Source organism: Phyllobates terribilis, unplaced genomic scaffold (assembly GCF_046119375.1).
Source record: "Phyllobates terribilis strain yellow unplaced genomic scaffold, ASM4611937v1 Scaffold_4496__1_contigs__length_60290, whole genome shotgun sequence".
NCBI classification, from domain to species: domain Eukaryota; kingdom Metazoa; phylum Chordata; class Amphibia; order Anura; family Dendrobatidae; genus Phyllobates; species Phyllobates terribilis.
In genome coordinates this window covers 35,976-60,291 of record NW_027367247.1, presented here as the reverse complement: position 1 = coordinate 60,291, position 24,316 = coordinate 35,976, and the positions used below count along the sequence as shown (strand labels likewise).

The 24,316-nt window shown below is 35.6% G+C and overlaps 1 protein-coding gene and 1 pseudogene across 1 annotated transcript; one reads left to right on the top strand and one right to left on the bottom strand.

Annotated features, from left to right (window-relative positions):
• Positions 1–5,405: 5,405 nt before the first annotated feature.
• On the top strand, positions 5,406–8,624 carry LOC141249354 (uncharacterized). The gene is given in 7 exon segments (XM_073669591.1): positions 5,406–5,892; positions 5,895–6,058; positions 6,252–6,353; positions 7,095–7,253; positions 7,255–7,539; positions 7,541–7,726; positions 8,463–8,624. Coding segments are annotated over 7 exon segments (1,545 nt in total).
• A 3,702-nt stretch (positions 8,625–12,326) lies between these two features.
• Positions 12,327–23,911, bottom strand: LOC141249353 (uncharacterized; annotated as a pseudogene).
• Positions 23,912–24,316: the final 405 nt, after the last annotated feature.

The following is a 24,316-nucleotide window of genomic DNA, read 5'->3' as shown; positions in this document are numbered from 1 at the left end:
GTGGGCTACACTGAGAAGATTGTATTTGAGGCTTTCTACTAAGTTCACATCTTTGATCTGAATTGACTTGTTCAGATGTGCGTTGCCTCGAGCTTTGATTCTTTCCTGCTTCTTGTCACCGAAGGAGACGCTGCCTCCCTCCTTAGCTTGAAATGAGAGTAGTAATGTTGGATCGCCCGTCATGTGACACGAACATCCGCTGTCGATATACCACCTACTCTTCATTCTAACCTGCAAGGGAAGAAATCAAGCTTTGATCTCCCAACGAAGCTTGCGCTTCGAGGGAATATTAGACATAGCTATTGCTGAGCTAGTCTTTTGGACTGGCTCATAATAGCTAGGATCGTTCAAATCTAGCACTAGATGAGGTCTCGCTTCACGAAGCGCACCTCTGCATGCTGAAGCGACATCGTTCTCTACAGGTGAATGTCGACGACGTGTGCGCTTGCCCTCAGATTTAGCCATTGGCTTATAAGGCTTATTTTTTAGGCCTTTTAGTTCCTCACACTCATTCCTATCGTGTCCATTTTTACCACAAAAAGTGCAGTAATGGTTAACTCTCACGTAACCATACTTCCCTTTTCCTGGTCTAAATGGTGCTTTATTCTCAAGTTTCATAGGCTGAGCTAGGGTGCACGCTTGTTTTTTATACAAGTGATGCGCTTTTTCCCCATGAAACCACTCTTTGGTTTCGGATGGTTGTTCCTCAAGGACATTGATTCTGCTTTTCAAATGAGAGTTTTCACTCTTGTAGGCAGTCAAGTCTTGTTCAAGTGACTTAAGCTTTTCAGAGTAGTCACTTGTTTGAGGAAAGCTGGTAGAAGAAGAAGACTCCTGGGGGTCATAGCCCAGTCTAGGTCTAGCTTTGACAAAAACTGTTTGAGAAACAGTCCTTGCCTCAACTAGTTTAGTCAGGTCGTCTAGCTTGGAAATTATTTGATCAAGCTTTACGTCATTAGTTGAGTAAGAGTTTATTTCCAACCCATTTCCATGACAACGCTCACAAGATTTAGAGAGAAGTTTGGGCCTGTCATGTAAACGTTTGGAAAGCTCAACTATTACTTCCTTTTTAGAATTTAGTTCAACCAGCTGTTCTCTAGCTTCAGTAGCTAGAGACTTATGTTCAACCATTAATTCTCTTAAGAGGCAAACGAGTTTGCGCTTAGGTAAAATGTCAAGATTTAGATTTGCTAGCTCAATTTCAGAACCAGAGTCTGAATCAGATCCTTCACCAGCCATTAAGCAAACATCTGTTTGCGCTCCATCTTCAGAATCTTCGTTTGATTCTCCCCAAAGTGTAACAAAGGCTTGTTTAGGGGCTGCTTGGAGCTGGAGCTTGCGCTTGAATTTACCTTGGCATGAGGACACGCCTTGGCTAAATGTCCTTTCTCGTTGCAGTTAAAGCATGTAAAGTCTCGGACATCGCGCTGCTTGGTGGTAGGATCGCGCTGCTTGAATCCATCTTGTCTCTTAAAGAATTTCTTCACTACCTTGGTCATCATGGCGACATCTCTATCATCATCATCGTCTCCTTCGTCATCATTCTCTAGTTTCTGGAGGACGCGTGAGAGCTTGAGCGCCATGCCCTTGGTTTCTCGTTCTGAGATTTTCTCTTCATTATTTTTGATCTCTTGTACCTTGAACTTTCCTGCAAGCACAGAAATAGGCAATTCTCGAGTCGATTTGAGTGGAGAAGAATCTGCTTGAGAGTCGCGTACTTGGAATTCATCCCATGGATGAATGTCATAGAGTACTCCCAAGCCTTCTTTTCCATTCCAGCGGATAGCATTTTGTCATAAAGAATTTGACATCGAGAATGATAGTCAGATACAAGCTCATTTTCTCCCATTTTAATGGAGCAAAATTCACGGTTCAGCTCAAAATAACCTGTTGTCCTTCATATCTTCACTACCTGAGTGCATGTTGATGATGGCTGTCCACATCTCTTTAGTAGTAGGAAGGGACATTACCTTATCAATGTCTTTACGGAAAGCGCATTTAGGATGAGCTGACGCGCTTTGGCATTCTTCTCCATTAGTTGATACTCCTTGGCTTCCCATTTGGAGTCACCTTTCTCAGAAATTATCTCATCTCCCTTGTCGATGATTTTTCAGCACTGATAATCCGTTTGCTGGATGTAATTCCTTGTCATCGTTAGCCACCACTCCAATTCACCTTCAATGAGTACATGGGGCTTCGCGAGAGAGATTCCGAGGTTGAAGTTCGACATGTTCTTACTCTTCAAAATCCTTAAGATCTGCAAAAAGGATTACTGCAAAAATAGGCAAACCTGTAGCTCTGATACCAATTGTAAGTTCGTGTTTATTAAGCCACTATTGTTCAACGTCTTCTAAGGTTCTTTAAGTCTTAGATGCGCTTCTCAAGTATCGAATTGCGCTTAATACTTGGAGATGCGCTTGACCAGTATAAGACACTTAGTAATTGGTTTACTAAAGTCCTTGAATGCGGAAAAGGTCAGACAACAATAAGAGCGCGGCTTTAAGTGTTTAAATCGCACTAGATTTGCACACAAAGAGTTTCTAAACGATGAGAACCCTAATTCACTAATTGACTCGGGATAAAACTCACCACTACAATGTATTGATTAGAAGAAGGTTACAATCTCTCGCTTCAACTCTTTGAAGCTCACTCGTAAACTCTCTCTTTACAATACTTGAGTTCAGCTCTCTAGAACAATGGCACTTCACCTCTCTTGATTACAACTGAGTAAACACTTAAGCTCTCCTAGCTTCTCTCTGAATTCCTCACTTTGTAATGATTAGAGTGAATGCAACAGTCCACTATTTATACACAAACCTTAAGCTACAACTCTAACTTAATTTTGTGTAACAAACAAAGACTAAGCATATTGCCACCTCATCAATCCGTGCGCCTTGATCAATTCTCCAGAAGTAATCAACCGCTTAGATTAATTTGGTTTTGTTCTTCCAATTGTTGATGCACGCCACCTCAGCAATCCGTGTGCCTGCGCTAACTAACTATCCTCCACGCTGGCGATCCCTGGTTATGCGTCTCAAAGTCTTCAAGTTCTTCTCACACCTCTTGTGTACTCAACTTGAATTCTCCCGCTCACCAGCCTTCCCTTGCATTCCGGTAGTTCTCTTCTGCGACAGCGTACACCTTGTGCTATGGTGGAACCTCGTGATCAACACTTCTTCCGCTTCATTCAAGTGCATCTTCTATGCCGTAGAAGCTCGCCTATACTCACTTCTGGACTTGAATGAGATTATTAAACACCGCTTGCGAAACTTGCTTTCTCCGCTTGGTGTTAAGCGCGACTGAGATCAGTCGAAGCGCATCTCTAAGTGACTTAAGCGCATGCCAGCAGATATTTACAATAACCTGGAAAGCTTAAAAACACTAAGAGATTAAATATATTAGTTTGTTATCATCAAAACAAAGAGAAATAGATTAAGCTTTAATAAGACTATTAAAGCTCAACTAACAATGTTTGATGTTCGAACTTTCTCCTTTGTTAAGTTGTGTAGTGTAATAATGCATTATTAAGCTTTCCATAATCATACATATGATCTCCATAACTTCATTAAACTTTTAGTTTCTATTTTCTAGCGAATAGAATCCAACAATATGGATTTTTCTACTGAAAGAAATTTCTACTTAATTTTAATAAAATATTTCTAATGAAATTTTATAATAGTATAAAACTTTCTCTATTCTTTAGAATTCTCTGTGTTTTATAACATTATAATATTAACTGCAACTTCCATCTCTTTTGACGTGTACTTCGATATGGATTCCGCAACACAAGACAATCACTGATTCCATCAACCTATCTGGTTGCGGTTCAAGCAACTCCGGTGATAGTGAGGAACACGGCTGCCGTTGTGCTGAACTTGTTGTTGTATTATATGAAAATCAATTAACTGAATCTGAAATAAGACAAATATGTAAAACGTTATGAACCGACTTTAGAAATTGATTAAATTGCGGGTTTGGGCAATGTCGGTTCCTTAGTAAAATTCACAGGAACCGAACCCTATTATTTTTTTTACTCCGCGGGTAGGTTAAAAAAATACCAGGAAGCGAAAGTTCCCAGCCCTAGTGGTGACAATGATGTGAGGTTGATGCCCTAGCATAATCGAAGGCACAAGGAGAAGAAATTGTAGAAGAAATCTGGGTTTTATGGAACTAGGCGATTTGGAAGCGGGGAAAAAGAAACGTAAAGAGCTTAGACTAGAGATTTTCCCTCGTACTCCTCATATAACTCAACCTATTAAATTTAAAGATTGTCATCTTTAATAATTTCTTCTTTATCTTGTACTCTCTCGGTACAAATACATGTTATTTTAGAGCACTTTTCTTGGATACAACACATATCATTTTATCAATTTTTTCTTTTTTTACCATATTTATCCCTATGTAATTATCGTATAAAAACTACTTTATTTATCTAGACATTACTTTATACATTTTCAATGTCATTTTAATAGGGTTATTTAAGAAAATAAAACTCTAACTTAATTTATATAAAATTTTATCTTAAAACATGTATTTATATTCGAAGGTAAAAAACATGTATTTGTATCAAGTCAACCATCCATTTCATTATAATTCTTAATTTTTTGAAAGAAAAAGAAAAGAAATGATGCTTAACAGAAGCTCCTCAAATAATATAATGAAATTTCAAACTTCGAAAGAAGTCCTATGGAACGACGCCGGATTGTGATTCCACGTGGCGAATCTAAAACGAATCTCGGCCAGTCAGATCTGGCATTCTAATCCGAGTCCGACTGTGTTGTTTGATTCCGTAGGAACTCGACTCCTACACGCCTTGTCTCCTTCTCCGGATCCCCCATTACCAAATACGGAGTACTACCAGTACCAACGTTCTTTCCCTCCCTTCCTAGTCCTCCCTATTTCGTTTTGCCTCTCTACTCTCCAGGTTCGTTCAAATATCTGCTCTACTTTTTCGCCTTTTCACTTTCATTTATAATAACTCACTTGCAATTTTGTTCTCAAATATCTGCGCTACTTTTTGCTTCTAAAAAACTGCCATGCTGCGAATTCAATGTTGTATAGCTTATTATCCGTTTGTAATTGTGTTCGTTGTGTTCTCATTTGTGTGTGGATTGATTTTTCATTTAATTCGTGATCGGCAATGTGACTCAATGATTACGTTTTCCTATTTTCTAGGTTCTACGAGAACGACACCAATTGTGGAACGGTCTTGAATTTCTCGTCTTCTTTTCATTTCTGTCTCGAATTGGTTGCGCTTTGGGGATGTTTGGATTGGGAATGAGGAGTTACGAGGAAGATAGTGTTGAGGTTCAGATTGGGACAAATTGTTTAGTCTGCAGAAAAGAATTTTTGTTACTAGGGCACCGCGTCTAAACAACGTGGGTAATTGTAGCCATTTGATGCCGATGGAGAATTCGTTGTCCTCTCTGATCGGTCCCAAAGGACTAATTAAGAAGGATGAGTTTGTGAGGGTGATTATTCAGTGCTTGTATACATTAGGGTTTGTGAAAACAGCTTCCTTTGTGGAGGCGGAATCTGGGATATTATACAAATCTAGGGATATTGAGGAACTAGAGTTGCAGATAGAAGATGAAAATTGGGACGAATGTATACACATCTTGAATCGGATCAAGCATTTAGGTGAGGAACTGAGGTCATCTGCATTGATTCTGGTGTATAAGCACTGTTTACTGGAGCATTTAAGTAGGGGGGATTACCAGGCTGCTCTAGATATTCTTCAGAAGCAAGTTTCAGGCTTGAATGTTGGAAGGGATAAGGTTCATGATCTTGCACTCGATTTTGTCTGTATGGATGAGGTGGAGAATGACAAAGTGAATGTGAGTGTTGTTCACGAGTCCCGGAAAAATCTTTTGATCGAATTGAAGGGGTTGTTACCCCACCGATCATACTTCCAGAGCGAAGATTAGAACACTTGATTGAAGTTGCAATCAGTGGTCAGGTTGGTTCCTGCCTGTATCATAATTCCACTTCTTCTGCAGTTTCTCTATATGAGGATCATTGTTGTGGACTTGACCAGATTCCAAATCAGACAATTCAGGTGTGCAGATTATAAAGATGGTTTGCTATCTATATATCATATTTAAGATTTAGCATGATTAGGATATCATCTGCTTCATATCTTCCTAATTGTATGTACTATTACATTCAATATGAATGTGATCCGTTGCACACCTTTACAGTTTTTATTCCCCTTGTTATTGATTCAAGTCCTCTAATTTTTTTTTTTGTAGATACTTACTGAGCACACGAATGAAGTCTGGTTTGTGCAGTTCTCCAGTAATGGGGAGCATTTGGCCACATCTTCAAGTGACTGTTCAGCTATAATATGGAAGGTATATTTCTTTAAATTTGACATGAGCCTGCATGCGTTACACGAACTTCCTGTCGACGCTGAGTCTTATCTTCTTAAAGCCTTCTTATATTTGTAGTAGATCCTCTCAGATAAACTCATTAATCTGTCAAGACATGTCAATAAATACTTAATGACAACGTCTAGCTGTCTATATTGATAAAATGGATGCTGGTGTTGTACGTTATGACCAACAAGATAAAATGGATAGGTCTTTTTCTTGTTACAGTTCTAGGAGGACAATTATTCTTAGTCCAGTTTTGTAGGCTGGATTTTATCATACTATGATTTTATTTTCAAAAATTCCTCCTGGTAACCCTGGATGCTGTCAATTCTGCAAAATGTCCTAATGTCACCGTATATTCCGCCCGGTAACCCCGAGTTTTGTGATATTTTCCACCATATACCCACCATCCCTAATTTGTTCAAATTAAGGGCTTTAAATTTGATTTATTTGAGTCTCTTCTTAATCTGAAGTTCTGAACTACTAAGTTAGGGATTTGATGGTTTCAGCTCTTGAATTTTGAAAGTTTTAGATTTAGGGTGTATTTAATTTAGGGGCTTTTATAAAATGTTTGAGATAGATGGGTATTTCGCAGAATTGACAAAAATCAATATTACGAGACAGAATCCCTTTTTTTTTTTTATTATAAAATTACCCAATGGAAATGTGTATTAGATAGTAATGTTTGTGACATCTCCATTCTCCACCTATAGGGTCGAGGAAGATAGAAAGATAACTTTAAAACACAGATTACAGAGTCACCAAAGCCCTGTCTCTTTCATAGCATGGAGTCCGGACGACACAATGCTGCTGACATGTGGCAATGGGGAAGTAGTTAAGCTATGGGAGGTGGAATCAGGTACATGCATGCACACCTTTGGGTGAGCCTGGGTTCATCGTGAGCTCATGTGCCTGGTTCCCCGACTCAAATAAGCTTGTTTGTGGCAGCTCTGACCCTGAAAAAGGAATTTGCATGTGGGATATAAACGGTACTCAGCTCAAAGTCTGGAGAGGTATGAGAATGCCCAAGGTTTTGGATCTTGCTGTCACACCTGATGGAAACAATCTTATTACTATATTGTCTGACAAGGAAATCCGTGTTTTCAATATGGTTACCAATACTGAGAGGCTTATTTCGGAACAACACTCTATCGCGTCTCTTTCCAGTGTCTGCGGATGGAAAACATTTTATTGTGAACCTTAATAGCCAAGAAATCCATATGTGGGATGTTGCTGGTGAATGGAATAAACCACTCAAGTACAGAGGGCATAAGCAACATAATTATGTTATACGATCCTGCTTTGGTGGCCTAAATAGTTCATTTATCGCCAGTGGTAGTGAAAATTCAGAGGTATGTCTCTTCTTATCCTTCATATTTCTTAGTGGGTCAAAATTAGGCTTTTACAAGGCAATTTTATATAATACTAGTGTCCAAATGTTGGATGGTGTCCTGTTGTCTGGAATTTAAAAACTTAAATGTAAAGTTAAATATTGAATTTTAGAGGAGGAATTATGATTGGAATAAAAAAATGGTTATTCGCGGTAATTTTGATCAATTTAAATGTTGATCTAGGAAATGAGTAGAAGTCATTAGCACTAAATCAATCTAGTTAGACAGTTATGTATGATTTCTACTTACATTGGATTGATATTGCATTTTTTTTGTAGAAATGAAATGTGAATAATATTTTCGTAAAAATGAATAGGTTATAGCTAGATGGTGATAAAAACTTAAATGTAAAAAAATGAAATTTTGTAGGTTAAAAAATAGTTTTTCTCTTGAATTTCGGAAGAGGAATTATTTAGAATATGATTCATAATAAAAAGGAGAAGATGTTTATTTCAATTAGAGTGATGCATTTATGAGTTAAAACAGTAAAAAAATGCTAAGTTTATATGTTATTAAGATGCATGACTAAGCAATACCTTAACAACTTTTCTACACTCTGCTATATACTTCTGTCTTCTATCCATTTTCTGAGTTTCTTTAAATAAGATTATCCCATTTCCTTACTTTATTCTCACATTACATGGATTTCCTGTCAATATAGGATTAATTTGTAAATTAAACTTGCATTTTCTTGAAGGTATATATATGGAGCCGCAAACAATCTGAACCCATTGCGGTTTTATCTGGTCACTCAATGACTGTAAACTGTGTAAGTTGGAACCCTAAGAAGCCTCACCTGTTGGCTTCAGCAAGCGATGATCGCACAGTCCGCATATGGGGGACTACCTCAGCTGAATAACGCATCTATAAAATTTGATTTGCATTCATCTCGTGTGAATATAATAAACCCTAGATTTGCATGATTTCATAGCCCTGAATAGAATCGTTTGAGAATTTGTGATAATTACAGACGATGAAGAAGTCAGGAGGAGTCAAATTTATAAAACTTGTCAACAGAAAGAGAAACATCCCAAGTGCAAGAGAGGCCTTTGGGGATGATGACAAGGTCTCCTGCTCCAAACTCAACTATTGAACTGCCACTACTTGATGATGAGCTCTGTTTTGTGTATGCTTTGACCTTCCTTTCACCAGGTAAGCACGTCTCCTGAGCATCAAACTTGAGATTGTACTTCCCTGGACGACATCCCCACCTGCAACATACGGTCACTGTGTATTTGTTTCTGGGTTTGTTCTTCAAGAGGAAGATGAAGGAGGAAGAACTTACTTGGGCCAGAATTTGATGCCTAGTTCAGAAAGCTTTGATTCGGGTGGATTTCTTTCCACGATGATTCTCAGCTTGTGTTCCTCTGCATCACTGGAATCTACCTCCATGTTTTGATGTTAGCTAGTCACTGAAAAGAGAGAGGAAATAGGTCGAGTGTTTTAATGGAAGTTGGCAAGGTGGTGGAAAAAGAGAGGTAGTTACCGAATCATTCAGTGCTCATTTATTCTAGTTTTGACCGTTACGCCCCGGTAGTGACCACTTGTCTTCGTGGAAATATATGGTTTGTATGGGTAATGCATGTTGATGACTCATCTTACCATGCTTTCCACTAGGAGAGTTTAGTGCAAAAACCTTTGCGTATAAGTGGATAGAGAAATAAATTGGAATTTATTTGCGGGTAAATATATAAAAAAACTCATTTTTTGATTATGTGTTAAAATAAATAACATATTTTTTAAAATATCATGAATATAATGTAGTATTAGAAGATGAGAATTTGTATTGGATAGACAGTGCCGGTCCTAAGGTTTCAGAGGCCCTAGGACAAAAAAATATTAAGGACCCTATCGCTTTTTTTTCTATGTAACTTTTTATTTGAAAAGGTCTTTTGAAAAAAACAAATGTTAAATATCGATCCGTAAACTTATGTCCTAAAAGGGTAGAATTTATCATAGATTAATGCTCTTAGATTTAACAATTAAACTTTAAAGAGAGAATAAATTCATAAAGTATCTCTAAATAAAATCAATCTTAACAACATCTTTATCATTAAGGATCTTAATATTAAAAAGATCTTAAATACTAATGAATACGATATTTAGAACAATCATAAAAAGTAACACGTATAATACTTACACCTATAATATTTGAAATTTCAAATAATTAATATAAAAATGCACATAATAAAATATTGAAAGGTCCATATTAAAATCTAACTATGTTTTTGCATCTTTAATATAACAATCTAAACTCTCAAATGAAAGGATTAAGACCATTTACTAAAATAAAAGATCTTTATATCAATTAACAAATATAATCTAAGTATATCACAAAAATTGATACATAAAATATAATCTTAGAAAATGAATCACTAGCACATTAAATCCATTTGATTTATATAAATTTTTTAATTTAAGAAATAAAAATTCTCATTATCAAATAATTTTTTCTATTTTGAATAAATTATTGGATCTTTTGAATAAAAAAATTATTGGGTTGACCTTTTTAAAAAACTTGTTGCTAGTCAGACTAGTCATGAAGGGACGGCCAAAAGAAGTGCTTCTAACAAGATTCGAACGAGTGACAACATGCATCATGTAACTAGATCTCAAACACTCAATACCACTAGAATGTGATGTCTTTCTTGTCCATTTCTACCATTCGCTAAATATTATAGTCTATATTAATATAGTAGCACATATAAATTATGGGCCCCTGCAAGCTTGGGCCCGGGCCGTCGCCCAGGTTGCCGTTGCTTCTAGGCCGGTCTGTGGATAGAGTGAAAGTGTATTGAAAATTGATAAAGTGGTTGAAAAATAGTTTTTATAAATGAAATATGGGAAGATAAAAATAAGACAAAAGAAAAGAAAAGTGAGAAGAGAAAAAGGAATGAAGGGAGTAAATTATTTTCGTTTAAATCTATTTTATTACATTAAGCTTCCAAATATTCAAGGCATTAAATAAATAGATAATAGTAATGCACGTGAGTGGATCAATATTCAACATAGAAGAATGCGTCAGTGTTATCAAAAGCATCTGTTACGTGTTGACCGTATGATGTGAAATTTATTTTTATGTGCAGTTATTATGTTTTATTATTATGACATGGCGTTTAGGTTAACAAAACACTTCATTAATGTGATCATGATGCATGCTAAGTGGAGATAAATTATGCAAATATGTCGTTGTATAATTGAATTATATGATTAGAGTTTAAAGGTTGTACATTTTCGACCTTGTATATATATACGCTTGATACTTTATATAAGTATGATTAAGGTTAAAAGAGCGGCATAAGTACACAGAGAATACATTTTTTTTATATAAGCATGTTTAAATTTGTGAATGTGTATGATGGACTACAAAGTTAAAGACATGTATATCTTTGTTTGTTTCTCATAATATTTGTTTGAGATGTCGGGCATATATAAGAACAATAATGTTTAATCATGATAAAAATACATATTATTGAACCGTATAACATAATTATATTATATATATGACTATGAATTTTCATTTGTTTAAACGAAGGAATTGTTCAAATCAAGTCCTAAAAGACTTATAGTCGAATGAATTTTTATGTAAATGTGAGCCTACCGTATTCTATTCATGTTTCTAGATTACTTGGAACTTGTCTACTAGTTGACTAGAATACTTTATGTCTATTAGTCATGACATACCCAAAATTACTCTTGTACTGATTGGTTATGATTGATTAGATTATTTATAATCTGCTAATCAATTATTTAATGTTGTATAGTACTCGTTTATTGATGGACTATGACTGGTTAGATTACCTATTAGTCTATTAATCAATTACGCAATGCCCTACAATACTCTACTGTATTTTATATAACCTAGTCGCTTTGACCCTACTATACTCGTATAGAGCACTCGCTTATTATTTTCCATATATGCTTTTTATTTTTATGCATGGAGTTCTTACATATTATTTATGTTATATTATTTTCTTAAAAGGAATATTCCTCTTAGTAACCTTGAGGTTTTGTCTATTCCATAAAATATCCAAAGGTCTTGTATATTCTATACGATAGCCTTGAGTTTGTGAAATTTTTAGTCAAATATCCATTTGTCCTAAAGATACCAACTAAATTATATAAATCCTAAATTTTAAAAAATCCAAGATTGGGGAACTAACTAACAATCAATTACAAGAATTTAATAGTCTAGATAAGAAAACATTTCATTAAAATCACATTTAAAATTCTCGATTTGAAGAAATTAAGGATGAGTGGATATTTGACGAAAAATATCATAAATTTAGGGTTATCAGACAGAATATGTAAAATCTTTGGATATTTCGTGGAATAGACAAAATCTCGGGGTTACTAGAAGGAATTTTCATTCTTAGAATGTTGATATTAACTCTATAAAGTTTATGGTAGTACTAGTGTAAGACCCGTGCCATGCACGAGCTTGAAAAAACTTATTGTTTAATGTTAATTTTATTATATGAAGACAACTAAAAATATATATGAGAAATAAACTATTGAAGATGCAAAATATAAATGTACTTAATTGTAATACAAATATAATCTAAACATTGTTAAACACTTCTTTAAAAACAACGTTGGTTATAGTGTTCGACCGTCTTCCTTCTTTATCGCATACTAATATCTTCAAACCCTTCTTGCTTGTTACCCTCGAACACGCAACGTAAAGTTGGCCATGAGTGAAAACAGCTCGTGGAAGATAGATACCAACACTTGCAAGAGACTGTCCCTGACTCTTGTTGATTGTCATGGCAAAACAAACACTAACTGGGAATTGTCTGTGCGTGAACTTGAAAGGGAGTCCAGAATCAGTAGGAGTCAACGACATCCGAGGGATCAAGACCGAATGACCAATGTTGTTACCTGATATAATGCGGCCTTTTATAACATTCTTACCAAGATCAATTATAATTAGCCTTGTTCCATTGACCAACCCTGCTGATTGGTCAATGTTTCTAAGCAGCATAACAGGGACGTCAATCTTTACTTTCAACTGGTGATGTGGAATTCCAGAAACTCTTACTGTGTTTAAATAGTCTGGTGTGTATATTTCTGTATCAGCATCTGGATTAAAATCTGATTTGCATAGGCTATCAGAACTCAAGTACTCAATTTCTTCTCCCGGAAGCAAAGACAACACAAAGTGATTAATCTGTTCTACCTCTTCGTGTGTAGGTGCAAGAATTGCGCGCTCTTCAAAATAGTTGGAAGACTGGTGAACAGTAGAAAGAGAAGGATAAATTGTTTCAACAATTGCCTCAATAGGATCAAGATGGAAGTTGTGTACCAACAAATCATCGGGGATGTCGATAGTGGCCTCTCCGCCAATGTCTTCTCCAATATCTCCATTTCCGAGGCTCAATATCCAATCAGAAAACTCTTTCACTTCTTCTCTCTCGTTAACAGTATTTCCTTGTTGAATTCTCATGTTTTTCGTCAATGTCAGTACTTTGCAATGCTTCCATAAGTAGGATGAATTAATAGTTGCATACACTATATCATGCCTGCTACCCTTTGGAATAACCGGAAGAATTTGTCTAAAATCTCCTCCAAATATAACAACCTTACCTCCAAAAGGTTGATCAGCAGCGTTTGAATTCTGATCGCTCATTGTATCTCTCAAGGTCTTATCAAGCGCTTCGAAACAATATTTGCTCATCATAGGCGCCTCATCCCATATAATAAGTTTTGCAGCACAAATCAAGTGGGCCAAGTCAGAACCCTTGTTAATACTGCAAGTGGAAGCCTCATCTATTTGTAAAGGAATTTTGAATCGCGAATGAGCTGTTCGACCACCAGGAAGCAACAATGTTGCATTACCGCTAGAAGCAACATTAAGAACAATTTCACCTTTTGATCTAACAGTCGCTGAAACTGATCTCCATATGTAGGTCTTGCCAGTGCCTCCATAGCCGTATAAGAAGAAGACACCTCCAGAGTCACCTGAAATAGCTCCCATGATATCATCATACACCCCTTTCTGCTCATCTGTAAAGCAAGAGATCAACCGTTCGTGCTCAACTGCTAAAGTATGTCTGTCATAACGGATCTCCTCCTGTATTAATCTGTTTCCACCCTCAGATACTAATATATGATCAACTGTAGGCATGATGTTGAAGTGCGTCAAACTACGACCCTCTCGGTGCAATCATTTCTCAACCTCTACAAGAGCTAGATTTTGTAACTGCTCGTCCGACAAAATCAAATCTACACATGACCCAAAGAATTGAATAAGATCATTTTGTCTAACTAAATAAAAAAATATATCATCATAAATGTAACATATCAACAAACTAAATGACAATACCAGGAATATAGAGAATCTTCTTTCGCTTCTGCATTATATCGTCTGCAAGATACTTCCAAGTTTGTTCCCAAACATGTAATGGTTGAGACATGCTATCTGTACACAACAGAAAGACAAACAAAGGCCTGAGATAGTGGGCTGAACCCCAAAAACTGGCTTCTTTAATCCCATCAATATACTCTCTGTCGTCATCTAACAATCCAAGTGCATAGCAAGCCTCTTTAAAGGTAGGATACACAATACCTTCTATAGTACGCAACTCTTCAAACGAAGTCGGACATTTTATGTGATTGAGCAAGATTCTCAAATAATACTTCTCCCCTGCACCTGGATCTACTGGATAAATCCTACCAATAGACATTCCACGCTCTCTGACAGGCGTTTTACCGGTCGTTGGTCCTGTCAAAGATAAATCCAACTAAATATCCACTAGTTAAGCGGCAAGTCGGATTCGATTCCACAGGGAGCCACAACGATAGTTTCTTTCAAGCGTGTTACCAAAAGTAACAAAGGGGTTTTGGTTTGTAATTTGTGAAAGCAATAGTAACCAAAATTTGTTGGATTTTTGTAAACTTATAACAATGAAAAGCTCACTCTTTCAGTCTCAACACATTATTCTTATGGAATGTTGATCATCGAATTCTAATAAAGTTATGTTCTTTTAAATAAATAATCTAGTTGTCCTACTCTTTGTTCGTAAATAGCAACTAGTCCAAATAGTCCTAGAAACCCTTGTTGTATGCAATAACCAAAGAAATCCTAAGGTTCAACTACTCAACAACATAAAGATCAAAGATAAGTAGGCCTATGCAATACCATTGGCAAATCGCCGATACTCGACACAGGTTTATAATCTCTACAAAAGAAGCACTCGCAAATAGTCTATGCTAATTCTGATTGCTACCTAAAAGACAAGACTTTTCAAATCGAATTATCAAGCCTAGCAATATGAATGAATATAAACCTACCTAGTTTCGAACCTAGATAAAATCAATACCAATCAATGACAATAAGCACAAGAGATTATAAAACAATGCTAAAATTATTATTAAAACATAAACATAGAATTCTCACAAACTTTTCCTAGAACAACAACTAACTAGAATGGAGGCAAGAGGGGAGAATGTGTGAGATAATTCTCCTCATTAACCTAATAACTAAGGGTTTATATAGCACCCAACCTAAGGAATATAAAATAAATCAAAATAACTAAAAAGATATGGAAAAACTAATCAGAAATCGCCGCTAAATTGGGCCGCTGGTGTCCGCGGTCTCGATCGAGACTTTTGAGTCGCGGTCGAGACTTTTATGTTGAGGCAAAGTCGCGATCGAGACATTTGGAGTCGCGGTCGAGACATTGGAGTCGCGATCGAGACATTTGGAGTCGCGATCGAGACATTAGAGTCGCGATCGAGACATTTTCTGCAGAAAAGTGACTTTCGTATAATTGCCATAACTCTCGGATCACAACTCCGATTGCGCTCATCTTTTGAGGTGATCAAGTAGACTTCCATATATAACTCCTCGAATTTGAATCACCTCAATCGGACATCGGATCAGGGAGAAAGAGCCATCTGAACGCAGCTGAATATCTCGGCACTTCTTTTAAGCACTTCTTCTCTTCTCTTCAATGGTCGAAGCGCGTCTTCGAACCTCTTCTCTTGGTGTAGGCGTGGTATCCTTCTCTTCTAGATCCATCCCAAATGCAGTATAAGTGAGCACAAGTAGGATCTCCATAATAAAACCACTAAATACCGCTTACGAGCATCCCGCAAATCTATAAATGAACAACATACCGGATTCCGGGAATACCACTCAATAAGCACCTAAACACCACTAATCCTAAGCTAATAGTCGCTAGTTAACACCATATAATAATCTCCTATCACTCTCTTTCTTTCCAAATTTTTTGTTTAGCAACCCAAACAAATTAATTCGGAAATTCTGAATATGTCAAGCCTCTTGCCTTTGGCTCTGTTCCGTTGGACTTCATCCACTCCAAAAACATGCTCCTCTCTGAACCTTCATTGTTAATGACATATTTAATTTCTACGTCATCACCAAAATATACACTCTGTTCTCCAGGGAGATGAAAACTTAAACGTTGAACAGGTGGCCACCTACACATAATAAACCAAATACTCAGTGGTAATACATCCGTATTTATTCCACACATATATATATATGATTTAACTATAATTAATTTCAAACCCTAATATCCTCCATGAAGCCTCACATGCTGAAAGATAGCGACAATTGTAATAATTCTTAATTTCATCAACATCATGAATCTGATCTTCTCCTGTGGTGGAAGGCGTGATGGCTAAAGTGCAACGGTCACTTCCCTTGTTTATGTACTTGAACAAATATTTGATACTTGCCGAACGATTACACCACTCAACATTGATACGAGCTTGAAATTTTAGGAGTAGTTTATCGTTGTACGGTACAACATAACCATTATCTAACGGTATACCATTCTTTTCAGCAGTCCTTTTACTGTCACGTCTTCTATAAACTGGGAAGCCTACATTGTCTACGGTACTATGTTCCACAAAAGATTTAGGGAAAAATTTCTTACATTTCCCGTCAAGCATACATGGAGATTTGATATTAGAAGAACCGCAAGGACCATGCATCATGTACTATGTCACTGCATAATGTAAAGCTGGATTTCCCGTCTTAGAAGGGAGTTTTGTCGAAATAACATTGTCAAAATGTTCGGGGGTAGGGAGCTTTGATTTTTTAGCAAGAAATAGGAGTATGTGTGCATGAGGCAACCCACGTTTTTGAAATTCAATCGTGTAAATAACTGCAAATAAATATATAATTTTGTTAATAATTGAGAATGCGTTAAATCTATCTTAAATAGAAATACTTAAAACATAGAATGTAATAGAAGTACTTACTTGAAATAACTTCACCGAAAGGCTTTTTCAATTTGAAACTATTAATCATTAGATCCAACTTCATTTTGAACACCCTGCGAATAATATCAGGTCTATCCTCTGGGCTTAAACCTCTCTCCTTGACAAACCTCAACACTTCAGGCCACTTTGGATTGCATGTGAAAGTGATAAACAAATCAGGATAACCAAAATACTTGCATATAGCCATCGCATCGTGATAATTCTGTTTCATGTATCTAGGTCCACCGGTGAAAGAAGATGGTAAGACTATCCTTCTATTAGTTGAGTTAGGAGTTGTACGCCCACTTGCTGCTGCTTTGGATAGGTTGGTATATAAATCAGATCGTACTTGGGCTTGGTGAGTTCGAAAGTAGTTTGTCCTTTCACCCTCCACTATAGAATAAACATCAGGTAAAAACATTAGTAAAAGCCTTTTTGAATTCCTAAGAGCACATGATTCTCCACGCCTTTCATGTATCCTGAATTGAAGAAATTCCTTTATTGTAACCCTTTCCCTCTTCCTTGTAGAGCTACTAGCTCTATCACTCAAAGCAATGTCAATCCTGTAACCATCCTCACCGTAAGGAAATAGCAGAGGATATTGCAAAGCAAGATACGATGGATGCAGTTCATTGATACGTTGCAACGGACCAGACTTTGTATGCAATATAATGTCTCTGTATGAAACTTCTTCATCGGTTTCACCAACTACAATCACCGCAACCTCTGAAGCAGTTGGCAAACTAAATGTCCTACCATTTGTATTGCGTTTGCTCAATAGTCGCAACTGCATATTTCTGGAATCGCCACTTTCTATACGATCTCTAGCCATACGGAAAGCCTTTGCATGAGGATTGTGACTATCAATCATTTGCCTCAATTCAGCCACCAAAGAATCATCAGCCTTTTTAACACGCGTACTACATTTATAAAAAGTTCAAATTGATAATATAAGAATTAAACGTTTTTAAAATAACTATTGTATAACTTTTATTAAAAATGAACTGTATATCATTAACAAATTGCGTACCTAATGGCTTGAATTATGTTTGTATCTTCATTTTCAGTATCAAATATATATAGCTGTGAGAACTTAGGAGTATATCCAGTTCCTGGCAGCAAAATTCCAATCCTATGATAATTTTGACCATGCATTGTATAGCAATAAGGTCCTCGACCTCCCGTATTGTTTGTGAACTTGGCTCCCAAATATGTGAACGAAAACATCATATTGTAAGCTATGATATTATCGAAAAAATTCTTGCTTTTTGGATGAATCCCACTATGCAGATCTTTTAGCAACTGCGGAGGATATTTCAACAAAGGAAGCTGAATTTTTCCCTTACTTGTCTTCGCTTACATGTCTCTGTTTGTTACGTCTCTCCTCTTTCCATAGCAATGCGCCGCAATATTGACACTCATATTCTGGATCACCAAGATCTTGGTAATCCACTGCTCAACAGAATTATAAAAAAGATTAGACTAACCAAAAATTGTGTTGATGACAATAAAAAGATTCAAACACATCTCCATTGCTCTATTAAAGATATTGGCCTGATTTATTGGTTTTTCTTTTATTTCCGTTGGTAGATTGTAGAGTTTATTTGAGTTCAGGAAATTGTAATAAGGCAATTTTATATATTTTGCTTGATTTACGTTATTTATATAGTTTAAGTCTTGATTTTAGGGTTTCCTAATATTATGATTGAATTGTAATATGGCTGATTCACATACCGAAATTGGTGAAGGAATATTCAAAATAAAGAAACTGCCATATTCTAACATTGTATTAATTTTATTTTTGCAGATTCTATGATTGAAGACATGTATGAAATGAGCAATTAAAGATATTGGCCTGATTTATTTTTTTCTTTTATTTTCGTTGGTAGATTGTGGAGTTTATTTGAGTTCAGGAAATTGTAATAAGGCAATTTTATATATTTTACTTGATTTATTTGGTTTAGTCGTTTATTTCTTGGGGCAGATTATGGACAAATTTTGGCAGTTTTTAAAAGGTGTAGGTAGCAGCTCTTTATAATTGGTTTATTTTTCTGATTTAGGTCTGAATGCATTTAGGTCATTTTATCGTTTAGGAATGAAATAATGGCTCTATAATCTCGTAATAAAATATTATACATTAAATGGGTCCCGCCTGTTTGTAGGTTGTCTGTATGAATGACATCTGACAATTTTTTCAACTTTAACTGTGAGAGCGACACGTGGCGAGGATGAATTTTAGGCTATTTATGTCTGTTCCTTTAGCATTATATAGGTAGATTTGACTATGTATCGTTCTTTGAAGAAAATCTTGATTGTGCATTGATGCACATATTAAAAGTAGAAATTTTTAGAAAATGGATTTTCTAGGTCATTAAATTTGACATGTTATTCAAGCATAAAACACACATGTCTTATATGTGTAAAGGAGCAATAATTTTTTTTTTCTAACAAACAATACAAAGACACATCTTTTAAGGAAAATGACTTAAATCATGTAACCGGATGATCTTTACAAAATCCCAAACTCTAAAGGGTGCTTGTCGGGATAGGAGTTCTCGCATTTCTTCCATATTAGAAGTATAAACTCTTGTAATTTCCAAAATCAACGATTTCTTCCATATGAATTTCGAGAGAAAATCAACGACTTGATTACCAAAACGTCTCATGAGGTTGAATTTGAACGCTTGGAGGTAAGAGCTGAGATTGAGGATGTCTTGGATGATCAGGTCAATTTCCTAGGGAACTTTCCACGTTCACTTCAAACTATTAATAACGGTAAGATTGTCGCCTTCCACGACGACAAAAGAATAACCCAAGCCAACATCAGCTTTAACTCTTGCAAGAGCAACCAAAGCTTCGACTTAGAGAGTATTATTAACCTGTACTTCTCGAATATCGGCATCAATAATTCTTCTGGAGTGATCTCTAATAATAAAATCAATATTTCCTGAATTATCTTTAACAGAACCATTAAAATTAATTTTTATCCAGTTACAAGAAGGTTTTTATCTATTATAGTGATCCATTGCCGAATTTATGTTGATTTGAGTTGTTCTCGTGGAGAATATTCTCCTATTGCAAGCTTGCCAAATGTTTCACTAAATATAGAAAACTTTATTGCAATCATTATTATAAAGTAGTTCATATAAGAGTGAAAGTCACCATAATTTTTGATATAAAAGGATCAGGATGTTTTATTATGAAGAGTTGCAAAGACTTTAGTAGTAAAAATACATTGATAGTATATATCGTTTGTGCATTGCATAGCCTCTTTACAGAGGACACGGTAATTTTGGGCACTATTGTAAAACCGATCTAAATTTTCTATTATTGGAAGTGCATCAATACATGTTTTCTAGAGAAAATGTTTTATTTTTAGAAGTAGGTTCTTTTTCCAAACATGATTAATAAGAATGTGTGGAGAACTGGCACAACTAAGGGAAAGTGCTTTTGAGGAGAAAACACCATCTGGGACAACTTTCCAAATGATGTCATCCTGATGTTGGAAAAGAGGTATTTTAATTTTTGTTATTTCATTGACCAAAAAGAGTATGATTGAGTTTATCCAAGTCACAAGTTTTTTTATGAAGGTCAGCAAATGAATTCCTCCTTAATCAGGAGGTCATCCCGTATTATCATGCATGGTAATGCTTATAAACTTAAAGTGAAAACCATGGAGCAAAGGTTGCGAAACTCGCAGCGTTTCTCGCAGAGTCCTGATATAGTTATCATGTACGTTATGAATGTCAGTAAGATACAATAAATAGTCTAAATCTATTTTATGATAATTATATCAGGACTTTGCGAGAAATTAATTCTGATGTTAGTTGTCATTCCAGATTTTTTTTTGCCATTTCCTAAGACCCAAAGAAGTCCATTTTTGAATTTATCACGTAAATGTAACAGTCTTCCAAATTGCTAGGAATATTTTGATTTTTTTTATTATATTATAAAATATTATTAGTTTTAAGATATTTCTCTGTAAGAATCTTAACCCATATATTATTTTCATTATTAATAATTTTCCAAAGGAGTTTCATTTGAAGAGAAATATGTATATCAACAACTTCATGAATACCAATTTCTCCACAGTTTTTTGGCTGACAAATATTGTCCCATGAAATAAGAGGCCTGGAGTTTTGATTGTAATTATTCCAGAATTATTTTTTATCGATGCCATCAATATCATTATGAACACATGTTGGGAGATAGGAACTTTGCATTAAGTAATTTGTTTGAGAGAGTAAATTAGCTTGTATGAGAACAGATCTACCAGCTTGTGACATATTATTAGCTTTCCAATTAGAGAGCTGATTTTTTAGTTTATTAATTGCATATTCAAAATATTCATTTTTAACTTTGCCAGCAATAATAGGAATGCCTAAGTATTTTTCCATAGAAGAGGTTATACGAATTTGTAATTCTGAAGCAATCGCTTTTCTAGTAGAGTATAGAATATTTTTCAAAAATTGTACACAGTTCTCTCTCTCTCTCTCTATATATATATATATATAGCCATGCCACCATCAACTCCTCCTGACGACCTCTACCACCTTCATCGACTTTGGCTCTCCTAAAACTCTTTTCAGGTGTTGAAGTTCTTTGGTGGATTCAGATTGCTGCTCTCGTATGCCTCCATCGGACTGGTGCTCTGGCCGGATTCGGATTGGTATACTGCTTCAATCTGCCATCGGGGTCACCAGTTCAGATTGTTACACCAGAATCCCTTCGCCAAGATCTGGTAATTCGGGCCCGAATGTTTCGACTTTGTTGTTCCACGATTTAGATCCACCATTTTTTCAATCCAATAATAATATGATATAAATCATTGTGAAAAAGAAGTTTGTTGATTAGAAATTTTGGTTTAATTGGCGGGTAATTTTTAGCTGTTTATTAGATTTTCAAGATGGAAGGTTTGGAAAAATGAAAATAGGAGGGGATAGGGTTTTGGTAGAGGTAAAGATGTTTTAGGTATTCTAGACATTACTTTATAAATTCAACACTGAGAAGTTTTTTGCTTTACCAAATATTTATTGGACAATAGAAATACTAGTAACAATACCAAAAAAAAATACCATCATCATCATCAACATGTTGCTTGTAGCATTGACGAACTGAACAAACTCTTTTTTAATGTAAGGATTCTATTAATCTGCAACCAGAACTTGGTTTATGGTTCCATGTTGAAGATGCTATTATTGCTTAGATATTGTTCTGTAATGATATTGACCCATATGTTGTCAAGTTGTGTTAGTATTCTCCATAAGAGTTTCATTTGGAGTGCTATATTGTTTGTTCTAGATAGATGGAGACCCAAGCCTCCTTTATTTTGGTTTAAAAATTTTCTCCCAAGAGATCAGATTGTGGGAATGAAAAGAAATTTTATTCCTGTATAACTTCATACAAATTTTGTCCATACTTTTTCACACTCTGATAGAAAGAAGGAAGCATTTGATGAGGTAGTTGTTTTGGCTGTTAAGTTGGATTGGATTAGGGTGGCACTTCATGCCTGGGATGGAGTGTTTGCTTTCCACTTGGATTGTTTTTTTAGGTTTTCCATGATATAATAAAAAAAAAGGTTACATACTTGTCTTGCTACAAGTGGAATACCCAAATATTTTCCATTTTTGTAGTCACCGAGATGCCCATGCCACCAGCCAGGGAATGTGCCTTGTCTTTTAGATTTAGAAGCTTGGATGAAACTTTTTTGGAATTTTATGGAGAGTCCACTGGTTGTTGAGAAATAGTCTAAGAAGTTTTTTTTATAGTTAACGGGTTTATATTATTTGCTTTAGCAAATATGATAGTATCATCTAAAGCTAGGGAAAGGAAAGCAGGTTCCATTTAGAGTGAGTTGGATACCAATGACGTTATTTGGTTATAAGGAGACCAGATCCAAGAATCTAGCCATGAACTCCATACCTAGAAGAAATATGAAGGGCGCAATCGGGTCTCCTTGACAAATTCCACATGATAGTTTGAATTTAGGTGTTGGTTGATTATTGACAAGAATAGAAGGGAGGCACTCATTATGCAGGCTTTCACCATGGATATTTATTTAGGACAAAAGCCAAATTTCTCCATTACTCTAAAAATGGAGTTTGATTCTATTTTATGTTAGGCTTTTTCCATGTCATCTTGATGGCCATCCAACCAGAGCGTCCAGTTTTTGTGTGGAAGGAGTGGAAAATTTCATGAGTTGTTAAAATATTGTCTATTATTTATCTATTGAGAACAAAAGCACTTTGGAAAGGTGAGATAATTTTCGGCAGTACATTTTTAATTTGTTTGCCAATATTTTTTATATTATTTTGTATGAAGAGTTACAAAGACTAATTGGTCTATATTAATTAATTGAGATTGTGTTGTTTGTCTTAGGAATAAGTGCTATGAAAACATGGTTCCAAGATGAGTGTATGTTTCCTTAGTGAAAGAAAGCTTCAATAACATCAAAGAGGGATGGACTGATATATATTTCCAGAATTCAACCGAGAATCCATCAAGCCCTGGGTTTTGTCATAGGATTTGTCAAAGACTTCTTCTCTAACTTTTGCTAATGTTGGAATTTTAGTTAGTAAGTTATTATCTTCATTAGTAATAAGGTTTGGGATAATGGAGAAGTCAGTCGCAGTACAACTAATGTTTGGGTTAGTCGTATACCTTTCTTTTAATTCAGTTGTTATGGCGTTAGTAATGGATTCTGGAGTTTGGTGAAGGATATCGTTTTTTCCTTCGAAACTTAGGTTTGCTTGCACGTACGTACGAATTTTAGCTAATGAATGAAAATATTTCAAGTTGATATTTGCTTCATTGGTGAGTTTTAAATTTTTCTCTTCTTCGCCACAACGAGGTTTGAAAGGTTAATAATTTGTTATATTTTTGTATGGTTTGCAAACCGATGTTTAAGATCATGGTTGATATAGTTCATCCGCTTTAAATTGTTCAAAATTGTGGGAGAAGTTATGTTTTGCCCAGTTCTTAGAACGTATCTTAAGCAGTTTTGGTTTTTTGAGAGAATTTGTATACTTAAGATCCAAACATATGATAGCTCGACACTTTTAGACAATTTTTTTATACGGGTTCAAAGACCCAAGAATTTCTATATCTAAATGACAGGGGATGGATTTTTCACTTAGTCTTAAATTACATGAGATCATGCAATGGTCACAAGAAGTGGTAGGGTGATGTTTGACTGTTAAATTTGGAATAATATCTAAGAGGGAGTTATGGATTAGGGTTCTGTCTTATCATTCATAGTTATTGGTTGGATTATTGATCATCTTCTACCGAGTGAGGTGAAGCCTTCAAATTTTATAT